Source organism: Orussus abietinus, unplaced genomic scaffold (genome assembly GCF_000612105.2).
Source record: "Orussus abietinus isolate OABI.00-Male unplaced genomic scaffold, Oabi_2.0 scaffold127, whole genome shotgun sequence".
In the NCBI taxonomy this organism is placed as follows: Eukaryota; Metazoa; Arthropoda; class Insecta; order Hymenoptera; family Orussidae; genus Orussus; species Orussus abietinus.
In genome coordinates, this window is record NW_019394273.1 from 99,678 (window position 1) to 115,574 (window position 15,897).

At 43.7% G+C, this 15,897-nt stretch overlaps 1 protein-coding gene across 1 annotated transcript in view; it reads right to left on the reverse strand.

Annotated features, from left to right (window-relative positions):
- Window positions 1–2,749: 2,749 nt before the first annotated feature.
- The window catches only part of LOC105703569 (probable JmjC domain-containing histone demethylation protein 2C), a 132,108-nt gene continuing 118,960 nt past the window's right edge, over window positions 2,750–15,897 (reverse strand). Inside the window, exon 8 of the mRNA XM_023434852.1 lies at window positions 2,750–4,599. Within this exon, the coding sequence (XP_023290620.1) occupies window positions 2,750–4,599 (1,850 nt within the window). The remainder of the gene's footprint in view (window positions 4,600–15,897) is intronic.

A 15,897-nucleotide genomic window follows, 5' to 3' on the forward strand; every position in this document is an offset into this window, starting at 1 on the left:
AAGGCCGTTCGCAGGGTTTGCAATCGCGCCTAATCGGGAAAAATGCTAATATATCCCCGAGCAGGCCGTTTTACCCAGGTGAAGGTGGCCGTCCTATCGGGGTACGTACGTTTTGCGTGCGCATGCACATTACTCAAAGTTGCAGAAAGGTACCGAGCCTTCCTACGTGGACGTGCATGTAACGAGGACCTCGCGTGACGTCAGGGGGTGCACCGGGCATTACCTATACATACAGGAACGACCTCCGCTCGATCCTCGACCTTTAATCGTCGGCACGATATTACACCGAAGCTCTAACGACGGGCCACACGAAAGCTCCAAAGCTTGGGCAAACGGAAGAGCACGAGGTTTTCCTAGAATGTTGTATTAACACATTCGCGACTAGTGAATTTTTTTCTTTTCTGATACTGAGTATGAAATTCTGAAAATGGTTCCCGCAAACTTGTATCGTGTATCGTCATGGACGTAATTCACGTCAGCGGCAATCGGGAATAGAATTTAAAATGACGTGAATTCACGTCAGCGGTCGCGAATGTGTTAAGGTGATATGAATGTGCGATATGTACGTAACGAGTAAAAATATTTATCAAACTTTTCTCCAAACTCGGTGCACCGAATTATCTGAAACTTCAATATATTATTACGGAGGCTCTAAGGAAGAACAGGATGGTCGTGAAATTTCATTTTTCGAAAAAAAAAAAAAATGCGTACTTATCTCGGACAAGTATCAAAGAAAGGCATTTTTTTAAACATGAAATTTCACGAACATTGCGTTCTTTCTTAAGGCCTAAATATCGTGGCTTTTAAATCTCATTTTTACATGGGGTGAAACAGAGCCTGGATGGTTCAACGAAAGGACAATAACTCACACAACAATGGCATAAAATTTGGATTGTTTGCATCCCCTTAAAAAATGAAATTTCATGAGTATCAGGACCTTCCTTATAGCCTCCATATTCACATTGTAAAGTTTGAAACGATTTGGTACCCTCAATTCGGTGAAAATTTTCATAAACGAGACCTCTTAGACGCCATTTTCACATTCCCTTAAAAAATGAAATTTCATAAATACATATCGAGACCTTCCTTATAGCCTTCATATTCATATCCTAAAGTTTGAACCGATTTGTTACCCTCAATTCGGTGAAAAGTTTCATAAACGAGACCACTGGCACCACTTTCACATCCCCTTAAAAAGTCAGCAACCCTTCCTTCGCGTTCCAGCATCCCTCTTCGATTCTCCCGTATCAATGCGTACACGCACGAGCACATGTTTCGGGTCATTGCTTCCAACCGGTGGAGCGAGCAGTAATGGTTTGATTGCTTAGGCAGGCCTCGTCTATCGTGGCCAATAATCGGACGGAAGTTAGGAGCGACTCGCAGATGGCGCCCGGAAACACCCGCACTCTTAAGCGCGTGTACACACGTGGTCCCAGACTGTACCAGACCTACGAAAGGTGTGTGTGTACCGAAAGAGAGGATACGAGGTACTTGGTAGTCACGCGAGTGCCATCCAACAAAGAAAAGGCCAAGGAAGTGGGTCCGTGAGTCCCAGAACAGGGACCGAGACATCCCTAGTAGCACCCAACAATTTATAAATATTTTATTTTCCCCCCTTTGCTAGATTTTTAACACGCCTCGTGGATTTCACTTGAGGACATCTTTCAACATCCGTTGAAAATCCCAATGACATAATTAATTTTAATAATTTATAAACATGGAATACAAGGAATACATTTTTTACACCTTACGATTATTATCGGACACTTCATTTGGTATCAAACAACACGACAAATTATTGCAAAATTCTCGTGTTTCATTATATGGTACCGAAACGTGTGATTTTCGTATCAAATATATTTAAAAAATATTACTAATGAAATCAAACGACATATGTTTTCTATATCTGTAAGGAAAGTATTACGAAAACACGTGGAGGTAATATTATACAGATATGAAAATAATACTCTAAGGTAAATGCTTTTCAAATATCTCAAACGTCTGAGAAATATTTACAAAATGTACGATATATTCGTTAGGTATATAGAAAATATAAGATAAATATTTTGTGCTACTAGGGGAGGCTAAAAGATGCTAAAAATCGCTGATCGGCTGAAATTGCATACTTCTAATGTTTTATCTCTGGATAGTGACAAACAAAATGGAGGTATCGGGTTGAAGGGCCTGACAAGGTCATTGGGCGACCTTAAGGGTGTTGGGGACCCTATGCCAACGGTTGTGTAAGATCGAATGACTTCATTCAATTTCCTTCCAGGATATTACCCCATGAATCTGATCCGACGAAGAAGCCTACATTAAGTGGTCCCCTGAACTATCGCAATAAACAACACAAAGTAGTGAAATTCACGTTCCGTAAAACAAACATAAGCAAGACGGTAGGTATTAAAATTAATCGTTTATCCACACAAAATTTTTTCCTCCACGTTGAATCCGCGTTTATAAGAAACGTTGATTTTACGTGTTAAATTCTCGATGCGTATATCCCTAATCGAAAAGAAACGGGTACTTATCCGTAACGTTTTAACGTTACTTGAACGTATAGTAAACGATTACGATCGTATATTTTACGTATAGACTATATTTCCCTTCAAATATCTGCAGCAGACCGAAGAAAGACGGTGACCAAAAACATGTCTGCCATTTATATATCTGGCGCGAAACTCTTTCGAGGGTCTCGCCGTAAAATAGTTCCTGCAAAAGCAGAAGGAAACGGAAAAGCAAGTCCGACTCACCTGAGCATCCTCTCGTGCCGGTCGCGTTCGAGCATCTCCTCGGGGCTGGGCTGCGAGGGGGCGAGCAGCGCGTGGGGGAGGGGCGGGTACCGGGGGGGTCGCCAGAGCATCTCGGAGGCGACGGCGGGGTGGTGGTGCGCGGGGGCGGCGGCGGTCTGGTAGCCGACGGGGGCGGCGGCGGCGGAGGGTCCGGCCGCGGACGGCGCGCCCTGGGGGTGAGCCATCAGTAGCGAGGCGTGCTGGACACTCTGGACGTGCCAGACCCTGGCGGGGGTGGTGGCGGCGGCGGCGGCGGCGGCAGGGGTGGCGGTCTCCTCGGCGCTGAGGGCGGAGCTGCGGCTACCGCTGCGCTCGTCTCCGGAGCCGGCGCTCCTCAAGGAGCTGACCCCGCTGTCGGAGCCGCTGTCCCCGTAAGCGGCGCGCAGTCCGGAGCTGGGGCCTCCGGCCAGGACCCCGGGGACGACGCCGGCCCCGGCCTCCATCTCCATGAGGCCGGACTCATCGCCGCCGGGCCGGGTCCCAGGGTGCTGGTGGTGGAGCTGGTGCTGCTGCTGGCCGTCCAGCAGGCCGCCGATCAGGTGGTGGTGGTGGGCGTGGTGGTCGTGGGGGCTGCCCGCCAGGGAATGGTAGTGCTGGGGGTGCTGCTGGTGCTGGTGGACCACCGGGCTGCCGTTGGGGTAGCCGCGCTGGTGGTGGTGCTGGAGCTGCGCCGCCTGCAGCTGGTGGTGGTGCTGCTGCTGGTGGTACTGCGGCTGGTGGCCGGGCCCCGGCGGAGGCGGCTTGTTCAGCCTCTCCGCGAGGATCACCGGGCTCTCGTTGTGCCGGCTCCGCTCCTGCTCCTCCAGGAGCAGGCTCCGCCTCCTGGGGACCAGGGGACTCAGCCTCTCCAGCACGGAGCCGTCCTGACTGCTCGACTCTAGCAACTCCACGGACTCGACGCTGGCGGCGCGCCCTATGCTCGCCGCGCTGTCCTCCGTGCTTTCGGTTACCGTCGTCACCCCGGGGGCCCGGTGCGCTCCGGAGGTGGCCACTAGCTCTTCCTCGTCCTCCTCCTCCTCGGGCCGAAGGCTCCTCGAGGAGCGCTCCGGGGCCTTCTCCGCGAGGGGCTCCGAGTCACATGGGGTCGGGTCGCCGATGCTCGAATCCTTGGGGTCCGCGGCCTCCTCTTTCTCGGCCGGAGGACCTCCCGGGTCTTTGTCTGGAGGTGGAGGCTCCGGCTCCCGGTCCCGCTCCCTGGACTGACTCTCCTCGTCCTCCTCCTGGTCTTCTACCTTCTTTGGCCCGGCTTTCGTCTCCTCCTTGACCGCACCTTCTAGCGCCTCCTGCTGATGGCTCCGCTGATGGTCCTCCTCTTCCAAGGCGGTGTCCGGACTCTTCGGGTCGGTCTTTAGCTTCCCTGTCTTGAGTCTTTTCGTCAGGGGGTCCTCTTCCCCTGATTCCCCGTTGCCTTCCTCGTCCTCCTCTGGCTCTTCCTTTCCAGAATCGAGTCTGGTGGAGAGTTCCTCTTCTTTCGGGCTCTTGGCGACCGGTGGGTCCTCTAACTCCTCGGAGCTGCTGGCTGTCCTCAACTCGGTCGACACTGGCTTTGTTCTCCTTCGGATCTGGCGCTGGGGAAGACTTTCTAGGGGTCCCTTAACCCCTGGACCACCTCTTCGCCGGAGTTTGGTCGCGCTTCCGGAATCCTTGTTTGCTTCTTCGAGGACCGTTCTGGGCGCTCTGTTCCCTGGTCTTGTTGGTGGTCCCTTGTTCTCTCGATCTTCCTGACGAGAGGACGCCGTCACTTCGGCTTCTTTATTTACGCAGTCGCTGGCTCGTCTTCGTCGGCTGCTACGCCCGTTTCCTCTTTCTGCAACGAATAATCAGAACAGTCCTTCAATTAATACTATCACCTAAATAATCCCGATATCGCGAATTAATAATTTGTTAACGGTACAGTTTCTCAAACCTCGGTTAGTAGTTTACTAACCGGGGTTTAGTAGTTTACTAACCGACCATTTTAATTCTTTTTTAAATCGAATTTTAAGCCTGATATATTAGACTCTCTGTTAGCCCTTAAGGTGATATGAAAGGCTCATATTATATATAAAAACTACAACTCGAACCAGGATCACATTGTTTTTGTGAAAAATAAAATTTCACGAGCATCGCGTTCTTCAAAACAAATTAAAAGAATAAAATTGAAATCTCGTGGATGTTAGGACTTTTTTTATAGCCACCATATTCACGTTGTACAGTCTGAGTTTTCATGATGCCAATTTCGCATCACCTTAAATGCATAGCGTTGTCGTTAGGTATCATCCACCTAAATTAAATGTACATAACATCTCATGTTTACATTAAAAGAATAAAATTGATATCTCGTGGATGTCAGGACTCTTTTTACAGCCACCATATTCACGTTGTACAGTTTGACTTTCCATGATGCCACTTCCGCATCACCTTAAATGCATAGCGTTGTCGTTAGGTATCATCCACCTAAATTAAATGTACATAACATCTCATGTATGTAAAGGTTAAAAGAGCAGTCTGAATTAATTAAATGAAAACCGATATTCCACTCTGGAATATTGATCGCGGTTTTCACATTCCCTCATACAAGAGTTATTCGATATTGGAATTCGAAATTTAATTAACGTAAAAAAAAAGGCTTCATTAAATTAACAATGTAGCGGATCCAGGCTGGAACACTGTGATAATTGATCATACTTTAAATTCTTTAGCTGATAATATTTCTGCATGAAAATAATTATATCATTATTGGTACGTAGGTCACTATTAGAACGAAGGTGTATATTTTGAATGTTAAGTTAAATAAATTTTAATTACCTTTCGTTATTAAGAAATATTTAACAATGACCAGGTATGCTCTACCAAATGTCTAGTAGGCGGTTTAATAAAATCAAACTTGCCGTGGGAAAATGCAGGAGGAAGTGCATCGTCTAAATTTTGCTTAATTGCAATTTCGCAGATATTCCTGTCGTAGGACAGATTTTCACATTTTTTATTTCCAATTCGACGTCTCTGAGGTTGGATGTTCTTGACGTTAGGATCGATGCATTCAATCTTCCTCGGGTCTATTTATGACTCCGGTATTTGCATATTTTCAGACGAGAAGAGACTTAGGATCGATAATACCGTGTCGAGTTTCTGCATCCTTGACATTAACCGATGCATTAAGCTGGTGCATACACGTGGGCATCAATTACCCTATTTTTGGTATCCGGAACTTTTAATAACACGATATTACAACATATTCCCAAATAAATATCGATCATCACCTGACCAAGAAAATCTATTTACAAACAATTTGCCGCATGAAACACCTACAATACATGTACGCCATTGCACAATTAATTTGAACAAAAATTTCAGGTAAATTTGTCGCCATGAGCCACACACGCTGCAATTGTTTATCAGCAATGAGAGATTAATTTTTCTGTACTGCGATGCATGAATAAATTAAATAACGAATAATCGAGTTAGAGTAAATTACTTGTAAACGTGTTAAATTTACGCGTATGTGTATGAAATGAATATGAAAACACCACATTGTTTATGGAATGATCTAATGCGTGTTAATTTCATATGAAGCAATGTCTCTTATCGCAAGTTTACATTTGACATGTCGAGAGTCTTCGGCAATATCGACTCAGACATTTAGATGCACTTCGGCCAGTCTAAATATAAAGTCAAGCCTCACTTAACTTTCAGATCGGCCGATCAATAAGCTTATTGTCTGGACTATCGATCGGATAATGTCAGAGTTAATCGAGGCTCAACTTTGAACTTAAACCGGCCGAAGTGGTTGTTAACCCTTTCAACATCGTTTACTTTAAACAATAATTTTGCATTCCCTCCTGAACTTCTTTCGACGTTCATCCGACCCGTGAACAGATATTCCAAGATTTTTCTAAACACCTACGTTGCCGACGTTCGATTTTATATCGACAGCAGTGTCGAATTATATTGAATATTGTACTAAATGGCATATTCCACCTGTCGTTTTCGTGTAATAATTATAAAGAAATCAAAGTAAAACTCCAGAAATCCTCTGGATTCATGATTTCAGAGGCCCTAATTGACTGCAGAGGGACCCCCTGCGCCATCTGTGATTTCCAGGTGAATTAAATTTTCACTCCGAGACCATCGTTTTGGCATAGAAGCGCATACAACACTTTTTTTGCCTTTATCCCGTTCAAATGCGAGTTTATCGATTACCAGAGTGTTCTAAATTGTCGTAAAATAGTCCTCACCCTTTCGATTCTCATATCAGATCCTTCAATAATTGTATATCGATCGAAATATCAGAGCTCGACGCCATTTTGCTTCTGGTCTGGGCTAAGTTAAAGANAATGGGTGCAATTGTTGGTAATGAGTGTTTGTTTATTGGAACGATATTTTTGGTTACCTCCCTCTCTCTCCGTTTCATCCCTACATACCACACATTCGTGTATGTATACGTTCACCCTTTCGATTCTCATATCAGATCCTTCAATAATTGTATATCGATCGAAATATCAGAGCTCGACGCCATTTTGCTTCTGGTCTGGGCTAAGTTAAAGAATTTTTTTGGAAAGTTAAAGAATTTTTTTTTAAACGATTGAGCTTTCGGATACTACTTTCACATCACCTTAAGGGGATGTGAAAGTGGCATTCGAAAGCTCAATCGTTCATAAAACTTTTCATAGAACTGGGGGTCTCAAATCGTTCCATACTTTAAAACGTGAATATGGAGACTCTAAGGTAGGTCCTGAAACTCGCGAAATTTCATTTTTTATAATCTACTTTTAAAATATCTATAAACAAATTTGAAAGGAATTGAAATTTCATGAGTTTCAGGACCTTCCTTATAGTCTCCCTATTCACGTTGTAAAGTTTCAAACTATTCGGTAAACCGAGTTGGGAGAAAAGTTTTATAAACAAAACCTCTTCGACGCCACTTTCACATCGCCTTAAGACTATTGCCCTCTGTACTTTTAAAGCCAATATTGGCGCCGCCTAAACCGAAGATCCTTGACGACCGGCAAAGGATATTTGGTTTTCGTGGTTAAGAGTCGACCAATCGGATTGCACAGCTGAGTGCATCGTGCACCAACTATGGCGATGGATTATGGAGGTAGTTTACCAGGCTAATCCCCTTTGATGCCCGCACCTAGAGAATCGAGCAGCACTACATGCATACGAAATCTATGTAAACCACCCATAGCGACTGGAAATCGCCCTTGGCAGAATTCCGAGAGATACAGAAAACCCAGAGGCTCCCACGTTAACATCCTACAAAGGCCATAAGGGTGATAAGGCGGCGATAAGGCGGATATCGTTCCGTCTTATTGCTCGTAAAAAGGTGGCTGCGCGTTGCTAAGACACTCTTCCACCTTAAGGTGACATGGAAGTGTGATATATACCCACCAAAAAGTTAAAACATTTATAAAACTTTTCTCCTAACTGGGTGCACCAAATTGTCTAAAATTTTAACACGTGATTATGGAGGCTCTAAGGAAGAACGCGCTACCTGTGAAATTTCATTTTTCGAAATAAAATTTCTTTTTTTGCTTCTTGTCCGAGATAAGTACCAAATTTTTTTTGATAAAAGAAATTTTATGAGCAGCGCGTTATTCCTTAGACCCTCTATAATCACGTGTTAAAATTTTCAGATAATTCGGTGCACTCAGTTTGAAGGAAAGTTTTATAAATATTTCATGTTTAACGTTTCATGTATATAAATGATCCTTTCATATCGCTTTAAATATTTGAAAGTAATGGTTAAGAACTACTGTCGTAGATATTTGACAATTCATTCGGGTTTATAAATATTTTAACGTTTCATATATATAGAATGACCCTTTCATATCACCTTAAATATTAGATAGCATTAACTATGAACCATTGTCATAGATATTCGGCCATTCATTCGGCTTTATAAATATTTTAACATTTCATATATATAGAATGACCCTTTCATATCACCTTAAATATTCGAAAGTAATGATTAAGAATCAGTCATAGACATTCAGTCAATATACAGTTGTATAAATATTTTAACGTTTCGTATATATAAAATGACCCTTTCATATTACCTTAAATATTCGAAAGTAATGATTAAGAACTACTGTCTTAGATATTCGACAATTTATTCGGTTTTATAAATATTTTAACGTTTCATATATTTAGAATGACCCTTTCATATCACCTTAAACATTAGAAAGTAATGATTAAGAATCACTGTCATAGACATTCGACGACAATTAATTCGGGTCAATGCGCAGGCGCGAGCACGTGCTCGGGATTTCCCCCTCGCATAATTTGTGTCTTCAGTATCACAGTTGGAAGGACACCACAGGACCCTCCCTTAACTTTCGCAATTGATGTAAGCTGATTAGGAAGGTACCAGCTGCCCACTTTGTGACGCAACCCCTGAATTCAGCTAATCCCATACCGGCTAATGCATCCTCTATGTGCATTCCCTGAATTCAACTGACTCGGCAAATCTCAAATCGTCTAATAAGCCCTTTGGATGCATTCCCCGAATTTAGAATCGAATTAAATCCTGTACCTTGAAATATAAGTAGGAATTCGAAAGTGTAACGAAGAGCATATACCATTTCGGAGGTCACGTGTAATTTTCATGAACCCTCTGCGTTAGATAAGAATTGATTAAACAAAACATTATTTTAATTACGTTAATTAAACAACACGACAAAACTGTGACTTGTGGGAACAATACCTAAGGCCAAGAAACGAAACAATAGCCACGTACCATTTGAAAAATTTCACTGCAAGCCTGGAGATCCCAATTTCATTTAGAACCGGAAGTTAAAATTATCATTACTCGGTAAAGCATTTTTGATTTACATGTCAGACTTCATCAGGTTTACACAAGGTAACTTAGGGTAATAAGGTGGAAATGATTATTACTGGATAAAGCATTTCCGATTTACATGTAGGACTTCATCAGGTTTACACAAGGTAACTTAGGGTAATAAGGTGGAAATGATAATTACTCGGTAAAGCATTCTTCCGATTTACATGTAGGACTTCATCAGGTTTACACAAGGTAACTTAGGGTAATAAGGTGGAAATGATAATTACTCGACAAGTCATTCCCGATTTACATTTCAGAATTCATCATGTTTACACACAAATCCATAAATTTCCGCATCTTCTCCCCAGTGAGATCTTCTTTCCAAAGAGTCCAAAAACTCCCCATTATTCCCGCTCGCCTCTTTCCGCATCTCTTTACATCCCCCAGTCTCTCTTGAACAATCCCGGCAATCCGAGCAATTAATCACGCAGCTCACGGGCCCAGAAACAATGATAAGGGCCGTCGAACGCACCGAGTAAGGACGGGTTTGTGTCCTGTCCCAGTGCGGCGTGCTGCTCTTCCGCTCCTCTTCGTCTCCTCTTCGACTACTCCCATACCACTCTTCAGCCACTCTTCAGCCACTCTTCAGCTACTCTTCAGCTACTCTTCAGCTACTCTTCGAGCTCCTCGACGTCTCGGCCGAGAGCACTCCGGACGGAATGCCCGGCTAACTGGATATACACGAGGAACGCACTCTCGGTGCATGGGAACGATTTACAATGCACACGGAGAGAGAGAGAACAAGACCGGACCCACCCAGGGGGGAGGGAGACACAGAGAGAGAATAGAGGGATTTATTGCACAGGATTTACTGTTATTACCCGGAGGGAGAGAACGAGCCGACTCTCGGTACCGCTCCAACCGACAACAGTGCACGGTGCACGCCTGCGGTCCTTCCTCTCTCTCTGTTTCATCCCTACATACCACACATTCGTGTATGTATACGTGCGTCCACGTATATACATTATGGCGCAAACACGGAGTGTGTGGAAATTTTCGGGCATTGTGCGATTCTGAGGATGATATGCACGAGTGGGGGTGGGTCTTTTGGATATTGGGCAGAGTGGAGGTGTTTTGTCGTGCAGTGTGTGTAAATCTGTGGGAATGTGTGGAATGGGTGCAATTGTTGGTAATGAGTGTTTGTTTATTGGAACGATATTTTTGGTTACCTCCCTCTCTCTCCGTTTCATCCCTACATACCACACATTCGTGTATGTATACATGCGTCCACGTATATACATTATGGCGCAAACACGGAGTGTGTGTGAATTTTCGGTCATTGTGCGATTCTGGAACAAAACTGAACATAATTCGACACGGCTGTCGATATAAAAACCAACGTCGGCAACGTATGTATTTACGAAAGCCTGTTTTACCGACGTCGATAAAGTCTCTCGACGTGTTTCACTTCACCTTAAGCGTATTCCGAGACCTCCGACAAATATCTGTTTTCGGTCTTTCGTATGCATTTATGCATCTACTCACGCCCGGCAAATGCACGCGTGTGCACTTAAACGCATTCCCTCCTTGGTCCCTGTAGATACCTGAGCTCTGCCAGCAATTCCGTGTATTTAAGCATCCATTTCGCGTGCTATTCATGTACTTTAAACGCACTTCGAGGCCCTCGACAAACGTCCGGGTTTTCGGAGTACCTTATGCATTTACGCACCCATTTTCGCCCGGTGAATGCACCTACATGCATCCAGGCGCATTCTTTTCCACCTTAATAAATATCTTCGGGGCTGCATTTATATATTTACGCATTCAGTTTCACGCATTCAACGCCCATTCGCCTTTTTCACTGCACCCTGTGCCCTTTGACAAGGATCTGCACTCTCTAAGTATTTAATGCATTTATGCATTCGCTTTCACGGGGTGAATGCACGTACACGTGTCTGGACGCATTATTTCATCCCAACAAAGATCTTTCTTTTCCACACTGTATACCTATATTTCCGCAATTATTTTCCTGCAATGAATTCATTCATTAATTCCAGCATATTTTGAAAACAATTTGTGGGCTCTGATAAACATCCATATCCTTATTATTATTATTATTATTTTTCAGTAATTCCCGAATTTATCCACTTACGATCTGCAGATGCGTTTAAATGCGTTATTCCATCTTGAAATTGTAAGTGCAGGGGCGACTTGCAGTGCGCACTCTTTGCGCGCGAGGCCCGGGCTAATTACCCTCGTTACGGGGACCGAAGGGGCATACCTTTGCACTAATTTAAATGTCCAGTCACAGAGACAATAAAACGAGCCAGCATGCCGGTTAAAAAGAGCTCGACGGCGAATGCGTTACGCGTGCAGAAATTTAAATCGGGCTACGACAGGGGGCCGGGATATGTTAAGTTAAAACCTGATCTGGAAACCTAATACGAGCCTCGCTCGGGAATGTAAGTATGTATGTATGTATGTCGCGTCGCGTTTGGCCCTGATCGGGAAAATCAATCGGGCATTAATATTTAATATAGGAGGCTGGACGTGCTCCTTTAATTCCCCGCGGCGCGGAAAGATGGCGCGCGAAGAGCGTCGATTTTCAAAAGGGAGAAAGAGCTTCCTTAAGGTGAAGTGAAACACGTAGAGGAACTTGATCGACGTCGATAAAGATTAATTAAATTTTCCCTCCGAGACCTCGTAATACCATCGTTTTAGCATAGAAGCGCATACAACACTTTTTTTGCCTTTATCCCGTTCAAATGCGAGTTTATCGACTACCAGAGTGTTCTAAATTGTCGTAAAATTGTCCTGACCCTTTCCTTTCTCATATCAGAGCCTCCCATAATTGTATATCGATGGAAACATAAGAACTCGACGCCATTTTGCTTCTGGTCTGGGCTAAGTTAAAAAATTTCTTCCAAAAATCCAAACTTTGAATGTGTCAGGACAATTCTTAGATGATCAGGAGTGATGTGTCCAGTTTGATCTAATACCCATAAAAAAAAAGTGTTGTATTCGATTCGACTGATTTGAAGGGAGTTTCACTTCACCTTAAGGTCTCCATATTCACGGTTTACAGTATGAAACGATTTGAGACACCCAGTTCGGAGAAAAGCTTTATGAACGATTGAGCTTTCAGATGCCACTTTCGCATCCCCTTAAGGTGAAATGAAACCCTCCTCAATTAGTCGATTCAAATAAAACACTATTTTTTAAGGATATTGGACGGAACTGTTTGAAACTTAGACTTTTGAAAAATGGATTTTCGAAAAAAAAAAAAGAAACGGTTAACTTAGAAACGAAGGGAAAAGGAAGGGAGAAAAATAAGAGGAAGAAGAGAGAGGTTAAGGGAGGCGCGCTCCTTTTGTTTCCCAGGACAACAGGATGCCCAATTCCGATTGGTCCTCGGATAAGGTTAGGGTGGGAAGGGGGAGCCATGATTGGTCCACCCTTTGCCCTCAGGAGGGTCGATATTAATTTTTTTTCCCAGGATTACGTAGCACTCGAGAGGGGATACTCGAAGAGATCCTCCGTAATTGAGGGAATGAGGCCTTATTAACTTGGAGGGAAAACGTCTCCTTCGACTTCCGGCGTATAAATGGCTTGATAAATGGTCCTTTAAGGAGGCTACCAGAATTTCGGGGAGAGGGTATAATATGTTAGATAAAATATTGCTAGCTATCCAGAGCGTCCTGCCAAGTTCGTGTTTCTTGCTTAACGAATTATTAGAAGTTTTATGTTCGCCTTGGGAGGGAAAATTTGAGATTCGACGAAATGTTTACCACAATCCAGCAGACCATGATGCTTTACCATGAAATTATCTTCTCCTCGGAAATACCACATTATTTGTCCATTCTTGGTGGCTTGTTTATTATATCGATCCTTTGCATGAAAACAGTAAAACTCGTATCACCCTTTACATCCTTTATATAAGAAAAAAGTGACGACGTATATACCCTGTTAAAAATATTCATAATATCAATGCACCTTTAGTACATAATGTCGCAGTAGAATTATGAATTTAACATCCTAAAAGTATAGTATAAATTCATTACCAATTTTAAAATGAATGTATTATTTAACGTCATGTTATCATATTGTAAAATTTCAGGGAAAATTTAATACACTTATGTACTATATATTTCAATGTTAGTATACCACATTAATGAAACTTCCGACATAACTGTTATAAAATTAGATTATTTTTAACAGGGTATCTTTCTAAAGTGAAAATCTCATTCTGCAATATTTGTAATGTAAAAAACCTTGTTTGCTACCGCGGTCGCGCTTTTCTGGGAAACGCTGATTAATTGTATGAAAAAGGGATAAACGAATCTGCCCAGTTAGCAAGCACAGAAGACCAGCAAACCGGAGTCTGAACATCGGAACGAATTTATTAGCTCAGGGAAACTACTTTGCGACGATAGCAAGTTTCCCCTAGCGGCAAACATTGTTCTCCATCGCGGGATGCATTTCTGCTGACGGCGCACTTATTTTCCCGCATTCGCTAAATACATGCACTCGCTGTATACATCCCTTTACATTAACACATAAATTCTGCTGACTTGCGTTCCGACCGGCAATAATACCAACTCTCGGCTATCGCTATCAATTATCATTCCGCAGCATCCAAATCAATTTATCCATCGGCATTAACGTATGCAAAATTAATAAAAAATAAAAGTGACCGTTTCACTGCAAAGTTCATCTCAACATTCACATTTCTTAAGTCACGGTAGTTCGTGGGTGTTATTTGTGATTTTTTTAAATGTAGATTCAAAATGTTTACTAAATTTGTCAACGTACTGACATTTTTATTTGAATCCAAAATGCGAACTTGGATGTTAAGGGTTGAATATGATATCAATATCAATTTATCCATCGGTATTAACTGTTTGCGTACTACGAGCCACTTTCGCGCTCTTCAGATTTTGTGTCGAGAAAAGCCAGGGTTTAAACAGCCGAAACAGACGACTGACGGCCCACCCGAAATTTGAATATGATAAGCGCTATCGCGCTCTTTGGCGCTTTTCGATCCTGTTTTTTCAGAACCATCTGGTACGCAAACGGCTAAGGTAGGTCCTGCAACTCGTAAAATCTCATTTTTTAATCTACTTTTAAAATACCTATAAACAAATTTGAAAGGAATTGAAATTTCATGAGTTTCAGGACCTTCCTTATAGTCTCTCTATTCACGTTGTAAAGTTTCAAACAATTCGGTAAACCGAGTTGGGAGAAAAGTGTCATACCCAAAACCTCTTCGCCGCCACATTCACATCCCCTTAAGGTGAAAATCTCCCACACATGCAAAGTCGCATTATAAACAAATTTGAAAGGAATTGAAATTTCATGAGTTTCAGGACCATCCTCATAATCTCCCTATTCACGTTGTAAAGTCTCAAACAATTCGGTAAACCGAGTAGGGAGAAAAGTGTCATACCCAAAACCTCTTCGCCGCCACATTCACATCCCCTTAAGGTAAAAATCTCCCACATATGCAAAGTCGCATAATTAGTCAACATTTGAAAGTCCTTTACGAAACGATCAATTTCGCCTGCGAAAGTAGATACGAGCTCAAGAATCGAGTCCCAGATATTTCTCATCCCTTTCCCTCCCCACGTGGTAGACAAGGCCGCCCCCCGACCCCTCCCAGGCTAAACAATTCCCTAGGACTCCCCTACAGGTGCTTTCCAGGGTAGCTTTAAACCATCCAGGGAGTTCCCCTTTAAAGTCTGGCACAGCCCTCGGGCCGAGAAGTCCACCCTTGAACGTTGGCGTTGCCATTGTGTCGGGGGGGGTTGACAAAGCCCCCCCCCAGGGGGACCGACGGACGTATGCAGGAACCACTGCCCGTTAGACAGGGGTACGAACCCCCTTTACAGATCGCTCATGGGGGGGAATTAGATGCGCCGGGCATTTAAACCCTTTGTTAAGCGCCCCTCTTCACCCACTGGTGCACCTACCCCTGGTCACCCTTCTTTATAGCACGACCCCCCTCCCCCTCCGTGACATACATTACGACGTAGTACCGTTAACGACCGCGGGGGTTGGTGAGGTTAGGGCGCTCAGCTCGCCCTCTCGTCATAATTTTCCGATAACTCGAACCGTTTCGGGTATGCAGCGAGGGTACCCTCGGGGGATGCACAGGTTATGGGGGGAGGGAAGAGGGGTTTCGCGTCGTTATACGAGCCGGCGTTATTCCCTAGCGCGTTATGGCTTTCCGGAATTCGTGCGCCAGAGCCGGATGCCATTCGGAGAACCGATGGGGATGTTTAGGGGGGTATTGGAAAGAGAGGGGAGGGGTAATTTCTTTAATTGATGGGGACGTGAGGCTCG